Genomic DNA, 26,153 nt, shown 5'->3' with positions numbered 1-26,153 from the left:
GATGCCCATCAGTTGTTCTAAAGAGATCGGGATCTGTCTGGTCTGATTATGCACGGCTGCTGTCTCCGTGTGATCTTGCCACCACGTACGACATTGTAAAAACTCCCCGGGGGCTAAGACACTTTTTGCCAAAGTTGACCAGTCCGCAGGGATCAGTCTATTGCCCTCAGCAATCCCCTGAACTATCTCGATTGTGAAGGGAGAGTTAACTCCATAGTTCTCTACTGCCTGTTTTAACTCTTAAGATCTTCAAAGGAAAAGGATGATGAACAGCTTCATATATGCCACTGGGATTTTAAGGATCAACACCAGGAGCCACTCTCTCATGAACCGTTACAGGGAATGCCACGTGAAGGGCTTCCAGATCTCCCTCCTTTACTGCTTGTCTAATTTCCATTTGTAAAGGTGAAAGTGTGGAAGCCGGAGGACGCTCAGCTATGGCGCGGCCAACAAACTACAGAAGGGTGGAGGAAGGAGTGGGACCGGAGGGGGCGGTGGAAATATATCATCAGGCTCAGGTGCCATCGGCCACATGCACTCCTTCCTTTTAGTAGCCGTCCCTTCAGGGACTGCATATTCAGGGCTCTTTATGTGATCAGTAAAGGAGCCTCCATCTTCTCTGTCTCTCCTTCGCTCTCCTCTGAGGAGTCATGGGTTTGGTGGGGCTCTAGTACGGAACGACTTAACGACCAAGTGTTCCATATTGTCACAGGCATCAGAATGCCCTTCTGATATTCCTTCTTTAATTCAGTTCCCACCTTTTCCCATAATTGTAAATCTGATGTACCTAGAGTAGGAAACCAAGTACAATGCTTCTCTATGATTTGCAACATCTCAATTTATTTTTACTGACCTTGGCCCCGCCCCTACCCTCAGCAATTGCCTGAGTAAGCAGATGTAAGGGAGATACCGTTCTGTACTTTCAAAATTACCCGTTTACCCTGTTAAAACTTCTGGAAGCACTTACCCACACGGGGAATCTTCCGAGGCCTCACACCGCTTCCAGGTTCCGCACCGCTGAAACTCCACCGTCGTTCTTTGGCGACCCTTCCTTCGTGCCCCACGTTGGGCGCCACTTGCTGCCGAGACCAGCTGGCCAGCCAGCCGAAGGGGCGGATGGAATTAATAGACAGAACACGATCTATATTATTCAATGGGACAGGGGACCATCAGCCGCAAGGACTGAGGTGAGGTCCCTCGGATCGCCACATATTTATTTGCTGGTAAAGAATCACAAGCAATTACAATAGCAGAAACTCATGCCTGCAGGGACACGCAGGCCAGAGTCCAAAGGTTCTATTCTTCATCCCCCAAAGCACACCACCCCATCCCAGGTCATTCCCTTGGGGAGTATCTTAAGGACAACCAGCAACGTATGCAGGCAGTGTTCTGTTCCTGCAAGGGCCCGGGGATCCTAAGCCCCTTGCCTTTATGCCCAATAACATATTCCCCTCGGGCCTGAGAGTCCAAAGCACAAGCAATCTGGTATAATGATTATGAGAATCAGCAGATCACATATCCCGCCAGTCACTCATTTTGAATTTATTTTCCTTAGGCTTAAACCCTAGCAAGAATGCTGCTATGATCTCCTGCAGCACCTGGTCATCAGGCCGTGAAGAGTCATTTCTGGATCTGATGGAGAGTGCTGCCCTGCACCAGAAATTCTGAGCTTTGTGTGGCATGCAGGAACTGGGCAGGGGTTTGAGGTGGAGCGGATCTGTGGGTTCTATCCAATAATAGGAAGATACATAGATATTTGGGGATGTAGACTCTGGCAGAAACTGTAAGTTGACACCTAACATCTGTTCTTACCTTTCTCCACAGTAATGGAACTCCTGATCTTCAGCTGGCTCATGGCAGTGCAAAATAGAGACCATACTCAGCATCCTTTGCAGGTTGGTTTAGTCACGTGACTAATGCTGGTTAATAGAATGTGTTGTTTGTGGGATGTGTAATGTACATGGATCATCCTTAAAGGACATAGATGTGCCTTCTGCCTTCTGGTCTCTTGCAGGCTGGAACGTGGCATAATGGCTGAGGTCTCAGTGGTCATTGTAGACTGTGCTTACAAATGATGTTTGGCCTGTAAGCCATGCATAGCAAATACATAGAGGAGATTGGGTCCCTGATACTGTGAAGCACCCTACCAGCCTGAACAGCTACCTCTAGGCTTTTTAAACCTCAGAGAGAAAAACACTTCTATTTTCTTTAAGTCCTTGTTACATTGAGGCTTTTCAGTTATCTTAGCTGAATGTAATCCTCACTAATACAGTGAGCAAGCCTTGATGCAGAAAGACTAGCTGGGAAAATATTGCAACAGATTATAAGAGCCTGAACTAAGGCAGTAGTAGTGGGGATGGTGAGGAAAGCTGCTAGAAGATGATCAAGAGGCAGAGCAGACTGGATTTGATTACTAACTGAATGGGGAGGTGAGAAATGAAGTGAAAGCAAAAGCAGAGCATCATACCTGGGTTTCCAGCTTGGTTGGCTTGAAGGGGCATGGGACGAGGAGCGATGGGCATGGTTAGGCGCCTCCAGGGTAATCTACAAAGTGAGAAATCCAAGGAGAGAAGCTTGAAGAACAGTAATAATTTAAGGAGTGAGCAGTGGAAGAGGCTGGTAGGCAGATGATACCACAACCAAGGACAGAAAGGTTAATAATATCTGTCATGAGAAGTAAAATAAGATGAGCGATGAAATCCCCAGAGGTCTTTTTCATAAAAATTGCTGTGAGTTGGTGAACGTGAAAGCTGGATGGCTTAAGGAGCCAGTGACAAAGGCGAGGCGAGGAGATAGACAAATTACACTAGGCTGCATTTTAAATGATGTAGCTAATGGAAAGGAGGGACAATTACTGCCATAGTGAGATGGAAGTTTATTTTTAAGTTACAATTTAAGTTTAAGTTAAAGACCATGGTCTTTAGTATGCTTTTAGACACGGGGGAGCAGCTTGAGGTGGAGAGGTTGAGATATGGGAGAGGGGACCTCTGAGGAAGCCCTGGAAAGCCCTCAGTGGATCAGCCTGATCAGCCTCAGGATAGCCTGAGCAAGTTCACTGCTTCCTCTGAGGCTGAGAGAAAAAGGGAGGTGGAGGCAGAAATAAATGCCTTTGAAGATATTGCTTTGGGGAGCTGAGGGAGTTTATACTTTTCAGCTTCAATTTTCTTGGTGGGGTAGGAGAGAAAGCTTATCTTTGGGAAAGAGTAGGTGACAGAATTGTGGTGGGCTTGAGAAAGAAGCCGGTCTGAAAGACCACCATGGGAAAGAGGAGACAGAGCTAAGGGGTGACAGGTCTACCTGGCTTTGTATGGAGGGCTAGTGTGATTTCAATACTAGCTAGCCTTTGTAAAATGTGATGATAAAGACCAATGTGAGACAAATCAATGAAGTCCTAGGCCTGGAAGCTATAACTAATAATGATGAGCTGAGCTGTCTTATCTGATTCATCACTGCTTCAATTAGTGCTGATCCACAGTAAGGATATCCAGGCACATGTGTACCGCATAGGCACAAATGACAGAGCCTTCACCATTACCACCCTACAAGCAGACTCCCCAAGGGATGAGCACCAATGAGTCATGCACCTGATATTGGTTTGGTTTCCAATTTGATAGCAAACTTTTGAAAAAACAAAAAGGGAATGCAGGCCCCAGGCTCTCCTCTATGGCACAGTTGTGGCCTATTCCACGGCAGCAAAGGGAAACTGTTCAGCCGCTTGGAAGGGAAATGCGCTGGGGATGCTTGGATAAACCCTAAACAGGTCACTAGCCTGGAAATGTTGAAGGTACCTAGACTGCCATATGATCTCTTCACAGAACCATTCTGCATGGAACGTCTTCCCTCACATAAGCTTTTGTTTGGTGGTCCAAACTCTTAGTCATGTTTCTTTCAAGTGCTGACTCTCAGAGGTTTGAATTAGGTGTTTTTCCAAGCATCTCCAATTTACTCTACCTCCAAGACTGTAAACGATTTTAATTGACAAACTGTGACCACCTCAGCATTAGGATACTAGGAGTGTAAAGAACCCTGTGGCCCAGATTTACTTTTCTGTCTTGGTATCCATAGGGACTGAATGTTTGTATGCCCTTACATTCACATGTTTAAGCCATAACTCCCAGGTGATGGCATTTGGAGCTGCAGGCTTGGGGAAGTAACTAGGGTTAGATTAGGTCATGAGGGTAGGGTCTTCATAATGGGATTAGTGGCTTTATAGGAAGAGGGAGAGCAACATCTCTCTCCCCATGCCCAAACACCAAGGAAAGGCCATGTGAGGACACAGTGAGAGGAGAGGCATCCTGAATCAGGAAGGGAGCTCTTACCAAAAAGGGAATTAGCTGGCACCTTGATCTTGGGCTTCCCAGCCTCACGAATGGAGAGAAAGTAAATTTCTGTTGCTTAAGCCACCTAGTCTGTAGTATTTTGTTATGACAAATTCTTCTTAGTTCTTGAGCAGCACGATAACTCCAGGGTGCTAGATGATGCCATCCTGGAGGGCAGAGTGCCCAATCCTGGGGTGCAGCCCTTGTCCGTTAGCTTTCCATTTCATAGGGCTTGCTTAGGTGTTGGGTTCTTGATTATGGCTTCATTAGGATTAAATTTCAGATGGAAACTGGTTATGAAACACATGCTGAGAACATTTGCTCCCCAGTGGTATTAAATCACCTTGTTATTTATCGCCCTCTAGAATGCTCTAATTTACACATGGTCTCTTCTCATATGAGTGCTTCAAGTAAATCTGAATTTGTTTAGACAATTTTATGGGTATTATAAAACCACAATTGAATTTCAGGCCTTTGTAGTCATCCAGCGAAAATGCACTCCAATTAGAAATAATTGCTGTTAATGCTGTTATGATGTGGTGGATGCCCACTACACCCCAGAACTTTGTTCTACTAAATCCGCTAAGAATCTCTTCTTTATTCTACAACTAAATAGACAGGCCCCTGGAATATACGCTTTTGGAATTGTAATATAGGAGCAATATTGTGCCTCTCTCTTAATTAACCTTGTTAACCAAGGATTTGGAACATCAGTTGGTTAGTCTAAGAGGGCCTTTTGATCCTCTCAGTACACATCTACAGTTGAGCAGGATGTCACTTTTGTGAAATAAAATGCCTTTTATTCTTTGGCATACACCAAATACCTTTATTATTCTTTGAGTAATAATGTGATAGTTGTGTTTAATGAAAGAACGTGTGCAAAGTGCTCAGTTTCATGCTAGGCATAATAAATACTTTGATTTTTAATATCATAAAACAAGCTTTTTTTTATTTTTTAATTTTTTTAAGGCTTTCTGAACGTAAAAGAAATACAGGGACAGTGTTGTCAGAATCATGCAATCAGCTCAAAATAAGTGAGTCCACAGTGGATTCCAGACTCCACATTCCCTGAGACCGTTGCCCTTCTAAGAGCATGTTACCCCCAAGATATGTGAGCTTTCGTCTGACTCTCACAGGGTCCTCCACGGGACCTCTCATCCTCTCCCGTTCCCCACTCAAAAGAAGGTAGGACACGAGGGCTGCTGTTTTTCTCCTAAGGCAAGGAAGGAGCCTGCCCACCAGCCTGGGAAGGAGTTCCAGGGATGTGGTAATTAACAGATTTTTCTTAGTCATGCTTTTATAGTTAATTTTCAAAGCATGAAAGCAGTTGGCCAGTTAATTAAACTGTAAGAATATAATAGATCTGAAATGAAGACAGCACTGATGAATACAAGTGCATAAAACTTTCCATTCTGTAGAAAAATATCTCAACATGAATCCCAACTTGAAATAGCAAATTAAACACCTGAAATTAACCACATTACTATGTCTTCTGGATTAATAGGTAGAGTTCATGTAACTTAGTAGAAAGTCATTTTCAGAGAAGAAGCAACCATTCTTTGATATATTCTAAGAAAAAAAAATGTGATCCTATTTAGAGCTTGGTCTGAGATCACTGCTTGCTAAGCTCATTCAGGGAATGTGCAGTAAGGCTCCTTGACAGGGTGGCACCTGATGGACTTTCTGCAGGATTGGCACTTAGTCTGTGAGTACCCAGGGCGTGTATAAGTAAGTGTTTGTGTGGATGCTTTGGAAAGAAGGACAAGGGAGGCTGACCTTTTATACATTAGGTGGCACAAGTTCAAAAAAGGCCGAAACTGAGAGGAAGGTGACAGGCAATTCAGAGCTCTGAGTCCTCTGGAGAGAGAACACGCCAACTAAACACTCACTCACACTCTCCATCCCTCAGCCAAGCTCTCCAATGCGGGCTCAAGCACAGACACCTGCTCCATTTGAGCCACCACCCCAATGCCCAAGGTGAAGGGTAGTCCATGAGAAAGCAGATTATCCCTCTTTCACATCTGCTGCAAGCAGAAATGACAAAACGGGCTGTTTTTTTATTTTTAAAACTCAGTAAAACAGCAGATAGCAATATTATTTTTAAAGGCATTGGTTGAAAATACTAGTCCAGATAGAAGAATAAGAATGGTACTTGTAGTCTCCAGATATATCTTTTTGGACAAAAACACTTTTCTTCATTGAAATAAGCATTATTTAATGCTGGGTATCAGATGACATCAGCCATAAAGTTGGTCTTTAGTCTTTCTTCTTTTTGCCAACGAAGCCATCCATTACATTAAAGATACCCAAATATTCACACAAAAGTGTTGCTATCTTGCTGGAAAGGATGCTAAAGAGAAGACAAGAGAAAACTTTCTTGGTTATCAGTCGTGAAAGCATCTTTACCAGCTCAGCCGAAAAGCAGCATCACTGATTTGTTGCAGATGAACTCATTCACACACACACATTAGCGTGCGTGCCTTAGGGTCACCAGGGCTTGTCCACTATGGGGCAGAACACTGGCCCAGGGTCTCTACATCTCTCCTTGCTTGATACTCCTTGATACTCTATGTAACGATTGATGGGAAGCAGTGAAGTCTTGTGGAGATGGGTGAGCCTGGCTTGAATCCTAGCTCAGTCATTTACAACGCTGTCTCAAGCAAGTTACTTAGCACACAAGCCTCAGTTTCCTCCAGTGTAAAATGAGATCATTACTCTTTCTGGGACTACTTGGAGGATTTTATGCAGTAACTCCTCAGACCTTTGGCAAGACCCAATTATGACTGTTCATCTTCTCCACCCCGACTCGCCCCTCCCGACAGAGCACTCTGACTCCACAGATCCTGATGTCCACACTGCAGAGCAAGGAGAAGCACGGTAAACAGAACAGGCACAGTCAACCTGAGACTTGTCCTAAGTGGGGGGTGAAGAAAAGGACCCTGTGCTCGCTGTCCCTCTGGGGGCATCCCAAGATATCCAGGTGATTCCTGCCCTCTGCAGCTTCAGGTCTCTGGTCAAATGTTACCTTCTATGTGAGACCTCCCCTGAATGCCATACTGAAAATTAAATCTCAACTTGCACCCCTCCACCTCCCCTTCTGGGATTTCTTTTTCCTGCTGTACATTTCTTCATAGCACTTCTGACCATACCTTTTCTTTTTCTTTCCCTTTTTGCTTGTTTGTTCCCTGCCACCCACCCACTAAGAGGACAATTTCCATGAGGGCAGGGACTCTTCTCTCTCTTGTTCTTTGCTGTAAACCTCAGATCCTAGGATGGTCAGCAATGTGTGCACACAGTAGGCACTCTCTAATGCTTGTTGAATGAATATTTGAAGGAGTGTGTGATCTGATCCCCTTCACCGAACTTCTTCAGGTTTCCAAGCCTTCTCAGGAGCTATGTAGAGCTCTCTGAAACTGGGGCCCAGAACTAATATCCTGTAAAAGTAAACATAATCTCAATAATTATTCAAAATGTTAAAAAACTTAAGTCCCATGTTCTTTACAATTGGCATTACTATCCTATAAACCTCTATCTATTAGGCAGGAGGTAGTGAGCACACACATTGCCCAATAAACAGTGCATTAAACTCACTAATCCACAAGCCATAACCAGTGCTGCCTTGTATGTTGTAAAAGAGGAGACCGGACCCGGAGAGTAAAATGCATGCTCAGAGCCACAGACTTAGTAACAGCAGGATCAAAACTTGAGATCTCAAACTGCTTGTCAGAGACCCTTTGCCCTGCCCCAAACAGCCTCAGTCAGCCATACCACTCTTGTGTTAGGCGAAGTGTGACAAAGGGGAAGGATGTAAGAATGATTTTTATTCATTACACAAAGTAGATACAACTAGCTAAAGAAAGAAGACATTTCCTTATGCAGGAAAGGCAACGGCTGCTAGCCATGCAGTGGACTTGAGGCATGATATCTGTGTTCAGAGAACCGAAGAATTGTTGTTATCAAGAGGAATGGAATCACTCACAGTGTTAGAGGGCAAAGCTAGAAACAATGGAAGTGAAAACGAGGCAGAATTCAACTCAATAGAGGGGAGTGGTTCAGTAACGAAATGTGCTTCCTTGCAAAGCCTCGTCTGGGGAAGTATTAGATGAGGGGGCAGTATTAGAGGACCTGTCACAGTCTAGACAATGAATTGAGACTGTGGGAATAAGCAGGTGCATCAGCAATTCAGAATTTCTGTAACGGGGTCAAATGTTCATAAACTGCAGCCAGTGAATCTCAGTGTGAAACCCAATGGAGAGCGGAGAAGGATGGGCAAAGATGCTCTCTCATGCTTTTAAGAGGTGGTTATCTTTTCAGTTTTTTCCCCCCAAGTTCTTTAACCATCTGATAGCTCAAATTTATCATCTATTATCAGCTTTACCCACACCACAAATTCCTGAAATATTTGGCTTATTGTCTGGTCTTGACTTTGGGGCCCTGTACTTGAGAAGGCATGGACACAATATCTATTCCAAGATGATTGTTCCATTATGAGCACAAGAAAGTGTCTTGCCTAAAAAAAAAAAATCATTTCAATCTGTCCACAGATCATTTAGCAAATATACTTCTTTTTGACAACAATGCAATACTAAGATGACTAGAAGGATCCAATTCCATTTTCTAGACTCGGGGGGCACTGCAACTATGCAACTTTGAGATTGTGCCAGCAAATGAGCACAATGAAGAGCTCTAAATTCACTTAACAGGTAGTTTCTAAGTGGCTCCTCCGGGTAGGATTTGGAATAAGCTGTTGACTGGCACATTAGAGAAATAACAGAAGCTTATATTGTTACCTTTTTAAAAACACCAGGAAGTACAATACCCTTGGTATATACAGGTACACTTTCTCTTGCAAGATAGCATCTACTATCTTTCTCACTGCATATTCTGGTTCCAGAACTGGTAACAGAGAAGGAAACCTGAGGGTAAAATAATCCCCAAATTAACAAACTCATAAAAACAATTCTTACAAATTAGGGATAAGAGGGTTGTAAGACATGATCATCTATTTACTTCTTTCCCTTCCATATGTGATTTATTTCTATATTTATGCCCTTATAAACATGATGAGTAATAACATAACTAGAATTTGAAATGGAAAATGATGATTCTAATTAATACACTGATGTAACAATATGCATATACGTAAAATCATATTAAACAAATGGTCTAAATAATGTAAAGCAAGTCTTTGAAAACCAACTGCCTGTGATCTCCCTGAGATACAGACTTGGGCATTTGTGCCCCTTCAATGATGTCCAGTCCTTCTGCGGAATCAGGGAAGAGGGCAGAATGGAGCTGGGTGGCGGAAAGTGGATGTGACCAGGAGCCCCAAGGAGATGGATGAGCAGATCCGGGCTGCAGGGTGGCTATGAGATGGACACAGCCTTCATTACCCATTCACATTAAACTCAGTACCTTAAACACAAACACGTCTGAGGAAAAAAAGAAATTGGGAAACCATTTATAAATCAGGCCAAAGCCTAGAAAAATGTCTTCTTAAGCAACTTTAACAAACAGATAAAGAACGAAATAAAATAGATGGCCAATCATTTTTAAAAATGTAGTTTCTTTGAAATCAAAGGATATACTTACTTAGTGGTACAACCTTCAAACATTCCAGTGTTTATTAAAAGTGGGCACACAATAGTGGTTTTGATCCCCATGTGTTTCTGAGCGACTGTTTCTGCAAACACAGCTTCAGCAAATCCAAAGGCTGCAAATTTACTTGCACAATAATCTGAAAAAGACAAACAATGCTAATGTATATTCTAACGTCTTTAAATGGCATTACATTAAGGTTTTCTCGAAACACTCATACTGACAGAGACTGGGACAACATCTCAGGTTCTTATTTTGTATGATCTTGGTCTACTCCCACTGGAAGAAGAGTGAAATGAGTGGGAGAGAACATGGTCAGTTGATAACGACCAAGTGGACTCAAGAGAAGCAGGGTTAGCACAGGAGAAACTGTGCTAGCTATTACACGGGGTACAAAAGGTGCATCCAGTCCCTGTCCCAAAGAGCTTCAACCCAATCAGGGCAGGAAGACACACAAAAGAAGAAGCAAAATAATAAGTGATGTAGGAGTCTCAGCAAGAGAGATCAGTGTGGGTTGTGATACTTGGATCAAGTTTTCTTCCAACTATAACTCTTTCTCCTACTTCTAGAAGAAAAAGAAAGGACTCAGTAGCTTCAACATCAACTTCTTAAATATCTTGAAAATGCAGGGGTAGTGGGAAGCGGCATTTATGTTAGTTTGGAGCTTTCTATCTTCAGACACTCTCACTTCAAGTAAACACCTGAATATTCAATTCACTGAATGGCCAAGTTTGGAGTAGAAAAGGCATTTAGGTAGACTTATTCTTTCCTTTGCCTCACACAGTCAGAGGCATACTTAGTACTCTGTTAAGGAGTAGCTACTACAACTGGCAAGAACCAGGCTACAAGTGCCAGGCATGGGGTTGACGGGCCCTGCTCTTTCCAAGACAGTGGGTAAGATGATAGAGGGAGGAAAGGGGAGAGAAGGGGTCCTGAGCAGCTTCAAGGATCGTCTGAGTCATTTGGCATAAATGCAGCTAACTGAGCCCCTCAACCCCTGAGATTCGGATGAAGAGACATGGCCCAGGATCCAGGGAACCTGCATTCTAAATAGCACCCCTAGTGGTCTGATGCACAGGAGCCCCACGCTGTGCAAATTACAAAAGGCTGACACTTCACTGGGGGTGGGAGAGTCTTGTATCTGAAGATAGAAATACTATGTCAGAAAAAGGATTAATAGGAGCTGTAAATACACCTGTATTATTTTAAAGCCCCATGACTTATCAGACATATGAGAGAGGGGTAATAAAAAGAATTCTAAGAAAGATAGAGGAAGGGAAGTCTAGGGTACAGGGAGATGTGTACAGACTGGTAATATTTTGGGTGACTGGTGGTTCTGAAAAACCTATCCACATAACTGAGATGAACTATGCTTAGACTAGTGTTGTGAATGTTGAACTATGCTGCTCAGCTCAAAAGGATTAGGAAGTGCCTGATTAGCAAACTGGCCAATCTGTGATCCGAATGTTGCAGCTAGGGTTTCTGATGGATGAGTCTCAGGGATCTGCACAAGCCAGGACCCAGGGTGTTTGCTCGAAGGGACACCCTGGTAGGTACGGACAAGATTTCTGTTCGCCCTAGGGCCAGCTTCTGAGTGGGGCTGCCTTCACCGAAGATCTTCGTGTTTCTCTTTGTCCCCTCCCCACTGCTAATGTCAAGTCAGTTGCAAAGGAGATGGAAATGACAACCACTTTCGGTAAGTCTTTAACCAGCAAAAAAGCAAAGAAGTTAATTTTAGGTTTCCTGGGGTCAAGAAACTTTCTCCAAACTCACAGCAGGGGTTTCCACTCTACCTACTGAAAATTCAGAAAGCATAGTGGTCCTTCCACCATCCTGATAAAGAGTGCTAGGTGAATTTTGGAGGACAGTGGCTATGCTAATCACTTGTATCAAAAATTTATCAGTAAAGCCTCTCTCTCTTTTTTTAAACCAAGGGGATTGCATAAAACCTAATGATTCCCAAGTGCATAGTTCAAATTCATCTATGTATACCTGATGGGCAGTTTTGCTGCACAATGAAGTTTTCAATAACTTACCTCATTGAATGTACTTCTTAATTTACTATCCTTTATCATCAGTACATCAAGTTAATGCTGATTCTTCAGAACTATCATGTAAGTTAAAATTCTAAGACATTTTTACAATTGCAAAATATTAAATTTCTCTTACCTGCCAGTCCATTTACTCCAGTTAATCCAGCTGAACTTGAAATGCAAACCAAATGTCCATGGTCATTTGCAATCATAGCAGGTAAAAAGGCTTTATAAGTCTAAGAAGAGCAAAGTAAAACTTTTAACATTTTACACCACATTCCATATTTTTTTTAGATGTTTATATGATCATTTTGATTAAAAAAATTTTAAGCTCATAAAAATACCTGAAGACACTGGGATATGAAAACAAACATCTGGCAAGTAATCATCTTATCTTGTTTAACTTATTAAATCAATATTTGCCTGGTGGCAATTCCAATATTATTAAAAATAATTTATTTAGACATATTTTGCTCATATTTGACTTTTAAAAACACAATATTAAGACAATAATTGAAGCAGTATAGGAAAATCTTAGTTGTGGCAGTCACAGTCCAGAAAGGAAAGGATATGATTATTTAGACTATAATCAAGGATATGGTTATTTAGATTTATATTTCCTTTTTTTCCTCCTTGGATCATATTTGAATTTCAAGTGTTTCCTGAACATTGTTCACAGGACTTGCTGCTCTTGGCTTCAGTTTAAAAGTATCACTTGGTTCTTAAATTCATCTCTACTTCTTTGAATAATGGTTTCTTATTTTTATTCCTCGTCATAAAAAAGAGTATCTGTTATGAAGAGGGGGCATGTACTGGGTCTCAGTCTATAGAACACCTCCACCTTCACTGTGGGATCTGGAGAAAGAAGGTAAAGGAGAAAGGAGCTTTGGGAGAAGATATATTTTGCAACAAAAAAATAACTAATCAAAGATGAATAACTGCACACTCATATGACATAAGTTTATATTTCATATTTCTTTTCAAATATGAATAATATTGATGTAAGAAAATTTTATATATTGAGGTATATGGGAAAGCCATCTTTGTTTAAACTTGATTTGGCCTAAATTTTATTTAAACCAAAGAAGCCTGACTTATGGCCTATGAAACATTCATTGTACGTCTGCTTTAATCATTATCCCCAAGGAAACAATGTACTTTTTGAAGACAAGAATTGATGCCTCCCTTCTTATGACTCAGTAGTTTTTGAAGATAAGTTTCCCTTTCCACACACCAGGGTCATATTGACCTGCTGTGTACGTGCTGACTTGTAACAAAATATCTCCTTAAATCCTTGAAAGAATACACTCCTGTCACGCTTGATGTACATCTCTTTGTTAGGAAATGGTATATAATGATGCTGAAAACCATTCTTTGCAGCACTATGTTCCCTTGCAAAGGCTGCACTCCCAGGCTATGGTCCTCAGCTTGGCTGGAATAAAACTCCCTGCTATAGAATGACAATTGATTATTTACATTGACAATATGAATAAATATGAGAAAAGGGATCTCCTATAAAACTCAAACAACCTTTGTTTGTCTGCATTGCAGTGAGTTTGAGAGAGAAACTAACATGTAGACAGAGCTAGAAAATCAAAACCAGCAAACAGTGCAGCATAATAAAAACACCTTGAGTTTCGATAGTCTGCAGTGGTCACTTCCTTTCTCCACGGGGACACTCCGCTTGGGAGCATGGTCACCATGAGCTCCCTGACCCACTAGCAATTAAATGCCCATTCCATGCAGGGGCTCAAAGAGTGTATGCAAACTTGCCCAGAAGGAGCATATAGGGTGAGAAGAGGGGAGGGGATGACAAGGGCCAGAGAAATGCCAGCACTTCAGGAACAACTAGAAGAGAGAGGAAAAGAAGAGAAAGGGGAGACCGTGAAGGAGACTGGAGAAAAACAGAGAGATGGGAAAAGAACACTAAAGCTACAGGAGTGGAGACCTTTAAGGAGATCATGTCTTTATCTTCATCCTGACCACATATGCTAATGAAGAAGGACCTTTGGGACAAGACAAGAGAAATCACTTGCAGTAGTTCCTGAAGGAACATCGTGGCCACTTAGTTCTGAATCTTTCCATCTTTCGCCAAAAACTAGACGGAACACCAAGAATGCCACCATTACACTAATGGCACCATTATCCTTTTGGTGAAACTAGGGGACAGAAAACTGACAAACTCCAAATAATATGTAAAGGTGGGTCAAAGGAGAGCTGGGCAGGAAGTCCATCTGGAGAGAGGTGAAGAGAATGGAGGGGGATCTCAGAAATCTCCAGCAAAGACACTCTCCCAGAAGGAGAGAGCTTGCCCAGGGAAGGATGAGCTGTGAACAAGGCAGAATGAAATGGGCCCAAGGGCTGGGAGGGGCAGAACGAGAAGTGCGTGGTGTGGGGAGGCCTGACATGACTGGTCTCAGCAAAGGCTGGGGAAATGCAACTTCTGAAAGTAGGCACATCATCTTAGAAGTCAGGGGCCGTGCCACTCACGTCTGCAGCACGTAGTCACCAGGTTTGACTGGTAGAAACTCTCCTTTCCCTGGTTAGGTCTTCGTTTGCCCAGAACAGACCTGATGAATGCTTGCTTATTAACGATGCCTCCTTTCACTTTCAAAAGAGTTCCAGCTTAGGCAAGTGATAAGGTCACCCTGGTCACGTCTAAGTGCAATCACTTGCTGTGTAGCTTTGAGCAAATCTTTTAACTTATGTGATCCCTTATCTCACTGAGCTGTTTTAGGGATTATACGTGAGGTGCTTAGGATAGTATCCGACATAGGCTGACCATCAATAAATGACCACAAGGACAGTTGTGTCTTTGCAGGATTCCCTGAACAGAGGCCCTGGGAGGTGTAGGTTAAGTTGGATCAGGAGAGGATGTCTGAGTAGACCAGGACAAATCTAAAACTGAGAAGTCTGTGCTTTACTTAGAGGCTGTTATTATTGTAAGAGAACAAGAGGAAGGTACTTCTAAATGTCAGAGTAACTTTATATTTATTATGAGAAGAAAAAATAATTACCCATAAATGTGCTTTGAAATTCACATCAAAAGACTTTTCTATAAGCTCATCCGGGCAGTCGAGGAAGTTTTTGCCAGTTACGATTCCAGCATTGTTGATGAGGATGGAAACGTCACCAACTTCTCTCTTAACCTGAATCGAACAGCAAGAGCAACACTGCACATGCAGTAATTCCTCATAGGATCTAGGTTTAATTTTTGCCACAGTTTTATACGCTTCTTTTCCTTGTTAACGCAGATTGAGTTTACGCACTCTAAAAACAAAGTATGTCTTATTTCTTTCGCTGAGTTTACAGCGCACCAGTGATCCCAGTCTGATGCCATTCCTCTCATTTCCTCCCCTTCTTATGATAGTGCCAATGCTGCAATGTTACTTTCCTTCTACAGTTAAAGCTATTCTTATACTCAGCGATTAGTAATTTTGTTCTATGCTGTGTATAACTAGTACATAATTTTAACCATTGCAATGGGACGTAAGATATTAGATCTATGTCATAAATCAAGACCTGGCACACACTGACATGGGGGTGGAGCAGGGAGAGAGTGGAGGAAGTATGATATTCAGATTCATGTTTTAAACACACAGTGTAGCTCAGCACCCATCTGTCCTGTTTTCATCAACTGTCTGGTGGGCATATGAATAAAGAAAAACCGCATTAAATTGGAGTCAGGAGGCCAAAAGGGGGAGCTTTCATGCCTTAGGTTGATAGCAGAGCCCAACAAGAAGAAGAAAGACTCCCTCTTCTTGACCAGCAAGCTCAGCCAGTGAGAGACTTAACTCAGTCAATGAGAAGCCACGACACCTCGACCTCTGTTTACTTCAGCCCCGCCAACTTCCTCCTCCCCTCGATAAAAGAGTTTCTCCTCCCTTGCTGCTCTGGGACTTGCATGCGGCTCACTGTGGTTGCGGACCTTGAACTGCAATTTTTTGCCGATCTCAGATGAATGCATTTTTTCTGGAGAAATAACTAGCTGTCTATTTGTTTAAGGTCAACACTTAGGCGGCCTGTAAGGGGATCCAGAGAAGACCCCCGAAGACTCTGAGGATGGTGAGCAAACAGGTGTGGTACCCACAACAGAGCCCACTGAGCCCGCTGCTTTTCTCACCAACTTCACAGTTTGAGGGTGAGTCTTTCTCCTGGATCCGAGCTTCTGTCCTCTGTGTGTTTGAAGCTCTCTACGTTTCATCGGTTATCTATTTTAAGGCTTCGTCTTTTTCTGGTTAAGGCCTTGTTTGTCTGTGTGTACTCAGGTGGCACTTCAGCCTGACTCATCGAATCAGGCTGTTCCTTGGGACTGTGCTAGCCTTCAGTCTGATTCCTTTTGTTTGTTTGCTGAGGAAGATTCGCCCTAAGCTAACATCCACTGCCAATTTTCCTCTTTTTGTTTGTGAGCTGCCACCATAGCATGGACACAAATAGACGAGTGGTGTAGGTCCGTGCCCAGGAACCGAAGCCAGGCCACTGAAGTAGAGTGCCTAGAACTTAACCAGTAGGCCACTGGGGCTGGCCCTGATTCCTTTTGGAACTGGAGTGTTTCTACTGAAACGGTGCTGGCCTTCAGTCCGACCTTCGGACGGTCCGTTGGAGCTGCGCGGGCCCGCCTCCCTTGGAAGCAGACTGTTCCTCGGAGATGCAGCGATCAACTTTCGGTCTGATTCCACTTGGACTCAGACTGTTCTTTGGAACTGTGTCAAGTCAACCCTCAGGCCACCTTACTGAAATCGGACTGTTCTATTGGAACCGGCTGGTGTGAAGCCTGCAGGCTGTTGGAGCTGGTCAAGCTGTTTCAGCTGTTTGAGCTGTTTAGGCTGTTTGAGAATTATTCCTCTGCTCTAAAAAAAGCCCTAGGAAATGAGATCCCAGTTATCTAAATATTTTGAGCCCTGCCCTGCCTCTGGCACAGAGACCCTGGCTGATTTTATGGTCACAAACTGTGGTCATTCCTCATGCGCATTTCCAACTAAATGGACTGACTTGACCAAAAGTAATTCAGAATAAGAATGGCCAATTTGGGAAACTTCGGAACTCCCCAAACTTACTTTTCTTAAAGCCGAATTGGACAACCCTAGCTCTGTAATTTCCAAAGCTGAATGGAACGCCTATATTGACTGGTATTTTCAGGCTTCCAAACAGTACCAGGAGTCTCAAATTCCCTGTTTGCAAAATAAAATTTTAAGGTCGGCTGAGGCAAACAAACGGTTAAAGAAAGATAAAAATGGCTTCTGAAGTCTCACATTCCTCTTTCTTGGCTTCTTCATCTAAGGCTCCGCCTTGGGAACCATCTTCCTCCTTCCTTTCTGTACAGTCCACACCTCCGCTATACTCTCAGTCACCCCATACTAACACTCTCACTGAACTTCCCCTTTTTGTGGAACCGCTCGCACTCCCTCTTCCTCTGAACCTATCAGAACCTGTCCCTTTAAAATTAAGCCTTCTGAGGATCCAAAGGCTAAACCCTTATGTAATCCCTGGACTAAAGCCTAACTGCGAGCCACAGTCAAAGATTTTTCCAAAGCTCCCTACGAGCCTCACAAATTTGCTGAAGAATTTAGTATGGTCATTTAACTTGGTTTCTTATCAACCATTTAACTTGGTTTCTCTAACTTATAGCAGCTAGTTCATATGCTTGTCAGTGAAGGCCAGGCCCACTAGATGTGAAAACTGCCAATTGAGAAAATCCTACAAGGTCTCTTGAATTACAACCAGGAAACCAACCCTTGGACCTGTTGTATGATCAGGCTCAGGCAATAGCTAGACAACTTCATTGGGAAATTCCTAAGGCTTTCCCAAAGCCTGTTGATTGGAACAAAATTCAGGCTTGTGTTGGGGCCATGCCGTGGTGTAGTGGTTAAGTTTGGCACACACCACTTTGGTGGCCCAGGTTTGCAGGTTTGGATCCCGGGCATGGACCTACACCACTTTTCAGCCATGCTGTGGTGGCAGCTCATATATAAAATAGACAAAGATTGGCATTAATGTTAGCTCAGGGTTAATCTTCCTCAAGCCAAAAAAAAAAAAGAAGAACAAGAAGAAGATTGGCAATAGACGTTAGCTCAGGGCAAATCTTCCCCAGGAAAACAAAACAAAACAAATTCAGGTTTGTGCACAACAACCTGATGAACCTGTTCATGACTGTTATAATTGACTCCAGATTGTTTTTAAAGAAAATTCTGGTCTTCCTTCAGACGCTGATTCTACCTGGGTAGCTTTTAACTCTATGTTTATCAATGGGCTGACCTGGGATCTTTCCCTTCCAGTAAAAAGGACCAGGATATAATGGGAAACTGTGTCCACTGCAGATTTAGTTAATCTGGCAAACCAACTCTCTCACACTCTAGATGAGTCACCTGAAGAAAGACGGCTAAAATTCTTAGTCTTCACCTCCAGCAAATGACGGCCCCTAAATGAAACCAAAAACCTAGTCTCTGTTATTATTGCAAAGAACCAGAATATTGGAAAAGAGATTGTTACAAATTTAAACACTTCAGATGCCTTCAGCCCTCTAACCAGCCTTTCCAATGTCCTACAAATTGCCAATGACAGGGATCCAAGGAATTACAGGTGTTCTTTGCAATCCTCCTTCTTATTTGGCTTGGAGAAACATTTCTCCAGATTGACGATCAATCTCTTTCTGTCCTAAGTGACACTGGAGCCACCCTCTTGAGGTTCAACCTCACTACTATAAAGCAGCCCTGCTCAGAGTACTACGACAGTTCAAATAGTGGGGATCTCTAACAAACCTCCAAAGCTTCCTGTCTCTGAACCTATTCCCATTTGTTGAGGCCCTATGAGAGACATACACCCTTATTTCCTAAGTCCCTTCACCTCTATTCATCTTTTAGGCTGAGACTTCTTGGAAAAGTATCATGCCAGAATTTCTTTCTCCCAAAAGGGGAAAATAAGTCTAGAATTTGACAGTAGTTATCAAAATGGCCAACCAGGTGAATTAAATGACACTTTGACATCTTTTATTTGCGCTGCCCCTGACAGTACTAGTGTTGATTCTGGAAACACCGATCATTTGTCCCTATTGAATCAGCTGCCACCCTCCTTATGGGCAAAATCTCCAAATGATATCAGTAAAATTCACAGCACACCTCCCCTCAAGATTCAAAAAGATCCCTCAAAACCTCTCCCCAGGATTAATTAGTACCCTATAAGTAAAGAGACCCTTCAAGATAGAAAGCCCATAATAGAGGATTGCTAAGGCTCAAGGCCTTATTATCCCTTGTAGTAGCCCCTGTAACACTGTATTTTACCTGTGAGAAAACCCAACGGCCAAAGGCAGAGGTTTGTCCAGGACCTCCAAGCAATAAACTACACTGTTAGCCCTCACCTCTGTTGTTCCAAACCCTCACATGCTCCTAACATCCGTTCCCACTGGGAGCAAATTCTCTATGCCAGTCGATTTACGTAGTACATTCTTTAGCATCCTAGTTGATGAAGCTAGTCAATACCTTTTTGTCTTCACTTGGGAAGGAAAACAATTCACCGGACAGCAGTGTATGCTGAAGAGAAGTGAAAACTTCAGCAGAGTTTCATTGAAAGCCCTTCTTACTTCTCACAAATCCTGGAGGCTGATCTGGATGATATAAGCTCCCCAGGGGTTCTACTTTGTTAGAATATGTGGATGATATGCTTCCTTGCTCTCCCTCACAAGTCTCCTCATAGGAAGACAGCAGCCACTTGCTAAAGCTTTTAGCCTTAAAGGGACATAAAATCGCCAAGGGCAACTTGTAGTTTGCACAAACTCACGTTTGATATTTAACACCTCTGATATGAGAACAAGGGCTACCTTTAGATCCAGACAGGCTTCATGATGTCTTAAGTTTCCCGAAACCCAAAACTAAGAGCCAACTGCAAGATTTTCTCAGGCTAGTTGGTTATTGCCAAAACTGGATTCCAAATTTCTCTCTTCTGGCCAATCCTCTGTATATTTTACTAAAGAACAACAACCCCGATCCAATTTTATGGGAAGAATAGGATGACATAGCCTTTAAGGCCTTAAGGAGAGTTTGATGAACCCACCTGTCCTTGGACATCTGAATAATCAGACTCCCTTTTTCCTTTTTGCATATGCAAGGACTTTCCAATGTGATAGGGCTGCTCGTTGGAGGCCGGTCTGGTTCCTTTCTTCTCACTGCATTGGTGAATTCTGGGAGCCACAAAAAAAGTGGCCCAGGAGTGTGATGTCTGGAGTAGTCATGCCAATGTGAGGACAGAGAAATCCTTATGAGGGAAAGGAGGCAGCCACCAAACAAGCATATGCCTCTCTGAAGGAAGGAAACCCTTACCATTGGCATATTGGAGCTGTGGTTTCCTGAAGGTGTTCTTTATCTGCGAATCTGTATCATCACCAAAGGAGTAACTGTGGTTAAGAGTCTTTAGGATGAATAAAATATTATGATTTTCTTATGACTGCTTAAGAGAAATACACATTCAAATGAAAGGCACTGTGGTAGGGTGGAAATGGCTGGATTTAAAGTCAGACCAAACATGGCTTCAAATCCTGGCTTAGTCATGTGCTAGGTCTGTGACCCTGAGCAGGTTATTTAATATCTCTGTGTCTCAGCTTTATCCTCAAAGAAGGGTGCTGCCACCTACCTCCTATACTATAATGGGGGCCAGCACAGTCAGTATAGCGTGGTGATTAGAGCACACACTGGGAGTTATCAGACTCAAGTCCCAGCTGTAGCTTTGCTGCTTGTTAGCTATGTTTCTTAGGTACGCTACTTACCTGCCTTAAGTCTTGGTTTCCTTATTTGTGAAATGGAGATAATAATGGGCTAGACTTTATAGGATTATGATATAATACAGAGTGCTTAGCAAGCTGTATTGCATACAGTGAGAACTCAAAAATCCTAATTCCCACTCCCAATATTTTTTAAATTAAAGAGATATTGGAGACAGGCAAAATGGCACTGACAAAGGGAAATAGACAAAGAAACTGATGTATGTTAAAAGATTAACATGGAGTTCTTACTACCCGACGAAGCCAGTAAGCACTCAAGGTTTACCTGATCGGCCACCCTATACACTTCTTCTCTTTGACTGCAATCACAGGTGTAGGCATAAACTCTCGTGGCTCCAGCTGCCTGAGCCATCTCGCATGTCTCCTCGGTCCCCTCCTTGTTGATGTCCCAGAGAACAAGCACAGATCCAAGGCTGGCAAATTTGAGGGCTAGGAGCCTTCCGAGTCCACTCCCAGCACCTGTTATGAGCACTATTTCACCAGCAACGTTCTTCTGTGGCTTTGGGATTAAGGTAAAAACCATGTCCTCCAGAACACTAAACACTGATTTTCCTAAGAAAACGAACAAGTCCTTTGTTGAGTTCAGGTCAGGTGCCATATTCTGGCTGACACCTATAAAGAAAGATAGACTCTTATAAAGACCCAGGTGTCCATTCCTTCCGGGTTGCCTACTACATGGAGCTCATACTTTCTGAAACAGTGAAGCCAACTGAGAAGCATGATTTAAACATTTCTCTTGGTAGCAGACTCTGACCTTACACAGGGGAGGGAACCCACAGGAAAGGTATCTTAGCCAACTTTCATTCACAGCACCAAGCTCGATACACACCTGCATGCCTGCTGGGCATTGGGCGTGACAGAAATGTTCATTAACCTGGAACTGAAAGCATATCCAAATTTAAGCCAAGGAGAAGTCCACTGTTTTCACAGTTAACCATTCTTCACAATGATCACGAGTCCTGTTGATTTTATGTTCAAAATCTTGACTACATCATAATGTTTATGGGATGACTACTATCTTTCTGGTTTTATTTTTATCTCCTTTTGGATTTGTTTTCTAATTTGCACTGTGTCACTATTTAAAATCTGAGATTCAAGAGGAAAATGTAAAATCCTATTTGTATAACGTATTTGAAGAGGAATAATTAGATGTTCTAAACCTTTTCTGATAGATTTGCTGTCGGCACGGGATACCCCTTCCCCAGGCTCTTTTGTCTCCGTGCCACATCACTTACCACTGGGCCCTGTGATTGTAGGATGTCGGTTAGAGAGAGACCTGGATTCCTGTCCTGCCCTGTCCCTGTCTAGCTGTGGAGCCTTGGGCAGGCTGTGGAGTCTCTGTGAGCCTCAGTCGGTCTCCTCATCTCTACTAGTCCTGTGGCACAGGGTGGTTTTGCAGATGAAATAAGAATGTATGTTACATGCTTGACCACAATGCTGGCTCACAGGAAGCACTTTGCAAATCTTACCATGGTTCTCAGATTCATACTGCTGCTCACCAAGAAGTCACTCAATAGGTTTGCTGAATGAATAAAATCCTCCCCTTGACAAACTCATACAGGGCTCACTGCTTACATCCTGCTATCAGTTACTCACACTTCAGTGAGAATGAATTTATAAGATGCTTTACTAACAACCAGTTGAGAAAGAATGGAAGGTCTTATTTCTTCCAGGGTGAGAAGACATGTGTAGTGGAGGGCATACTGTGCTGGGGACAGGGAGCTTCCCTGAACGGGGTGTCCAACTGAGAGGCACAGATGAGGGCAGGAGAAGTTCTTCATTAAAGAGTAGCAGGGGGGCTACCCTGTGGCGAAGTGGTTAAAGTTTTCTGTGCTCCACTTCAGTGGCCCTGGGTTCACAGGTTTGGATCCCGGGTGCGCACCTTCTCCAGTCATCAGCCAGGCTGTGGCAGCATCCCACATACAAAGTAGAGGAAGACTGGCACAGATGTGAGCTCAGGGCGACTCTTCCTCAAGCGAAAAAAGAGGAGGATTGGCAACGGATGATAGCTCAGGGTGAATCTTCCTCACAAAAAAAAAAAAACAAAAAAAGAGTAGCAGGTCTTCACTTACTGTGCAGTTTGCTAAGGACAGACTAGTTACTATTAATGACTACAGGTGGATAGGTTATCTGCAGGAGGCCTTGGAGCATGGTCAAACCCTTAGGAAATTGTTGTGACCTAAATTGTCGTTTCTTGGTTCATTCTACAGATGGGACTGACTCATGTCTCAATATGATGGGACATGCCACTGTCTCAACGTTGGCATGACGCAAGACCTAGAACAAACGCATTGTTTACCCCTGTCTTGGCAGATGCTTACTAGATTCTTAAAAAGTTGGCATCCTGAGGTCTCCCCAATTTGGGGTTTAGGGTGTCTGCTGGGTACCCGCACAGGTAATGAGGTCTAGGCATTAAAGTTTGAGTTGGAATTCTGGATCTGCCCCTGACTTCTCTGCAATCTTGCTAAAAATTATTTCATCTTTGTGCCTCAGTTTCCTCCTTTAAACAGGGGGATTCTAGTAGAATGTACCAATACTTATGGAATAGGGGAGGTGTGGAAGTAAAATGAGTTAATACAGGTAAAGTGTTAAGGAGTGTTAAATGGTCACTATACCGCACACGGAACTACTAAGCAAGTTGGAAAAAAAGAACAGGCCCTTCTTGCTCTAAGACAGCCCTCTCCAGCATGCATGCATGCGTGGGGGTGGGGGTGGGGCAAGACGAGTTGGGCTGGATTTCAGCACCTGCCAGATTACACATCGTCTCCCCCTCTGCTCCAAATTCCCATGATGTGGAGGCCTTGCTGGAACAGTGCCAGGCACACAACGACAGCAAAATAAATATTAGTTAGAGCTATGACTGGTGTTCCTGCTAGCGTATGAATTAATGACCCTTGGCTAAACCAATGACAGACGGTTATAGTAAGTATACTTACAAACAAGTGTAAATGTAAGGTTCAGTTTTACTGTATAGACTCTTCCTTAGAGGTTACAGAGCATATTTAATTTAATCAGGCTGAAGACTTTTTTGGTGTCTCCATCCCATGGCCTAGCCGCTTAAACCAAAAGCTGAACTAACTTGGTGCAATGTAAACAAGTGACGTCAGCTTCCCAGCAGTGGCAGGATGTTTACCCTGGGAAGGGGGGCAGGTAAGGGGCATGGGGCGAATTGGGGGCCGTGGGAAGCAAGAAAGAGATGCATTGAGCAGCAGAGAGCAGAGCGCTTGGGCAGAATGGACCAAAGAAGAAGAGCGGACCAGGGAGGCTCCCGCTCTGTGCTCCGGTGGGGAGGGAAGCTGGCAGCTCACCCCTCGGTGCTCGGCCACGGCGGCCGCAGGGACGCTGCAGCCTGGCGCTCCCTCGGGCTCGCCCCGCGCCACTCGGCCTCGGTTTACCTGCCCGCGCTCACGCCCGCGGCCGGCCGGCCTCTCACCACCCGGGCCGCTGCGGGCCGGCGGGGTGCGGAGGCGCGGCGCGTCGGAGTCAGCCGGCGCCACCTCCTCCCCGAGCTGCTGCCCAGTGCCCGGGCCCGGACCTCGGCAACTCACCCCGGACACGCTGCCCTCGCTGCCCGCCGAGAAGCCGCGCTCGCCTGCCAATGGCACCGGGCCCCTGGCTCGCCGCTGAGCGAGGTTCAAGGATTTATCCCAGCGTCCGCCGGAAACCACGCCCAAGGGCCGCCGGCCACGCCCCGCTGGGGTGGGGCCGCCCAGGTCCCGCGCCACGTGGGCCCGCGCTCCCTTCCTTTTTTGCCCCGGCCGCCACATTTGGAAGCTGCAAATTCGGTTGTGATGACTGGATCTGCACGCCGGGATTTCGAACATAAGAATCACGCGCGGACGTTTGAAAATCCCGATGCCCAGGCTGCACTCTGGAGTATTAAATCAGAATTTCTGCGTTGGAAGGGGGCCCAGGTATCAGCATTTAAAAAGTTCCCCAGGTGTTTCCAAAGCACAGTCTTGAGGTTGGGAAACCTTGTGTTAGAGGGCAGACAGGTGGAGGCGTCGATGGGAAGCGGGAGTCAGGTCATGCCTCTGCAGCCTGCAGCGCAGGGCACGGGTGCGGAGCTCTCCTGCGGCGTCTGACTGCCCTACTTGGGAACTTGGTCAGTTGCCTCCCGGTGTAGGTAAAGGGTCGGGAGGTGCGGGCGGGGGTGGGTGCCACGCTGGCAGGAGGTAGAGGAGAAGTGGTGAGCGAGAAGTTTCTTATAACAAGATGAGGTTGAGAAAAAAAGAAAAGTCAACAGTGTACTTTGATCCAACCAGTATTTACTAAACATCTTCTCTGTGTACAAAGATCAAGAGGATGCGGCAGTGCTACGTCTAAGAAAAAAAAAGATAAAAATCAGTTAATAACATTAGCTAATCATCAAGTTCCTGTAAGCATATCACCACTGAAATGCTTATAATAAAAGGATGGAGTTTGCTGGGTGGCATAAGGAGCAGAAGTATCAATAAATTAGGAGGTGTTGAAGAAAAAACGAGGAGTCAGGACAAGATTGGGTTTGGAATTCACCCAGGGTTGGGTCGGACACACCCAAGTGCGAAGGCTCAGAGGAGAGCGTCGTTAGCCAACCTATACCTGGCACAGACCTGGGTGTGTGAAGAGTTGCACGTTTGTTCTCTCTTTGGCTGTGAGAAGAAACAGGTTGTAGAAGCCTGGAAAAGTAGATGAAGGGTGGAGCCTGGACTGTCATTTCAGTGCTTAGGAGGTTACTTGTGTTCTGTAGGCAGTGGTGAGCTGTGGAAAGCCTTCAAGTGGCTGCTCTGTTGGAAAGTGAATGGGGCAGGTGTGTGCTTTGGTTTCAGGTTAGCAGTCATCACCCAGGGGCATGTGCTGTGCAGGGCTCTGTGCGTGACGCTGGGGAACTACCCCGGGTGCATAGAAGAGGGGCACCTAGCCAGCCTGGATAGGGAGAGGTAGGTGGAAGGGTGGGTGTGGAGATGAGTGGACTAAGGCATAGAAAAGTTGGGTGATGGACTCCAGGTCATACAGCCTACCTGCAAGAGTGCAGATGGGGAGATATTGGCAAACACCAGCCTTATGAAATCTTCCAGGTTTCTCTGAGCAAAGGCCTGGGCTGTCACTCGTTTTCTGGGCAGAGGGTCAGAGTAGAGCTCAAGAAAGAAATCTCAAGCATTATTAGAAATCTCATTAAAACAGGATATGAAGGTAAAGCAGTGAGAGTTCATTGGTGATGTAATTAAGGGAACTAGAGGCCCTGCTGTCTGGAGAAGGCCTCACTTTGACTTGATGTGGGAGAAACTCAGTGCATTGACCATAATCCTGAAAGTTAAGAAAGTATTTTTAAAGAGTCCTGTGTGGCAAAGGCTAGAAACAGACAATTTATGATGGAAGATACAGAGTGCGCTAATGAGCGTATGAAAAATCGCTCTAACTTCATTGTTAGTCACAGAAATGTGTATTAAAATG

General features: G+C 44.1%; 2 protein-coding genes across 23 annotated transcripts in view; one reads left to right on the top strand and one right to left on the bottom strand.

Annotated features, from left to right (window-relative positions):
- Nucleotides 1–6,356: 6,356 nt before the first annotated feature.
- SDR16C5 (short chain dehydrogenase/reductase family 16C member 5) lies at nucleotides 6,357–24,405 on the bottom strand. 16 transcript variants are annotated; one of them, XM_070630577.1, is made up of 10 exons: nucleotides 24,269–24,367; nucleotides 21,550–21,600; nucleotides 20,986–21,332; nucleotides 20,263–20,313; nucleotides 19,997–20,161; nucleotides 14,968–15,099; nucleotides 12,087–12,186; nucleotides 9,912–10,056; nucleotides 9,110–9,235; nucleotides 6,357–6,669 (listed from the first exon to the last, which is right to left on the bottom strand). In XM_070630577.1, exons 4-10 carry the CDS (start codon nucleotides 20,269–20,271, stop codon nucleotides 6,576–6,578), a joined length of 771 nt encoding a protein of 256 aa, XP_070486678.1. In that variant the 5' UTR covers nucleotides 20,272–20,313; nucleotides 20,986–21,332; nucleotides 21,550–21,600; nucleotides 24,269–24,367; the 3' UTR covers nucleotides 6,357–6,575. The 16 variants fall into 16 exon arrangements, with proteins under 16 accessions (XP_070486678.1, XP_070486679.1, XP_070486667.1 ...); XM_070630578.1 differs by lacking the exon at nucleotides 24,269–24,367 and adding an exon at nucleotides 22,603–22,741; XM_070630566.1 differs by lacking the exon at nucleotides 20,263–20,313 and having other exon boundaries at nucleotides 6,357–7,753.
- The window catches only part of LOC139085059 (uncharacterized), a 77,622-nt gene continuing 75,308 nt past the window's right edge, over nucleotides 23,840–26,153 (top strand). For 6 of the 7 annotated variants that reach the window (XM_070630587.1, XM_070630584.1, XM_070630586.1 and 3 more), the window contains exon 1: nucleotides 23,884–24,634. In XM_070630587.1, the coding sequence (XP_070486688.1) occupies nucleotides 23,954–24,634 (681 nt within the window). In that variant the 5' untranslated portion in view covers nucleotides 23,884–23,953. Of the gene's footprint in view, nucleotides 24,635–26,153 lie in introns of all 7 variants that reach the window. The other variant, XM_070630582.1, reaches the window with a different exon arrangement.

This window comes from Equus przewalskii, chromosome 8 (assembly GCF_037783145.1).
Source record: "Equus przewalskii isolate Varuska chromosome 8, EquPr2, whole genome shotgun sequence".
NCBI classification, from domain to species: Eukaryota; Metazoa; Chordata; class Mammalia; order Perissodactyla; family Equidae; genus Equus; species Equus przewalskii.
This window is presented reverse-complemented; position numbering and strand designations above follow the sequence as displayed.

Excerpts from the sequence above, each read along its gene's own strand:
- SDR16C5 (XM_070630564.1), bottom strand. Across the intron at positions 9,236-9,911 it reads TTTGAAGGTTGTACCACTAA|GTTTCCTTCTCTGTTACCAG; the intron begins GTAAGTATATCC and ends TTTTACCCTCAG. Across the intron at positions 6,670-9,109 it reads TTCCTGGTGTTTTTAAAAAG|CATCCTTTCCAGCAAGATAG; the intron begins GTAACAATATAA and ends TCTTCTCTTTAG.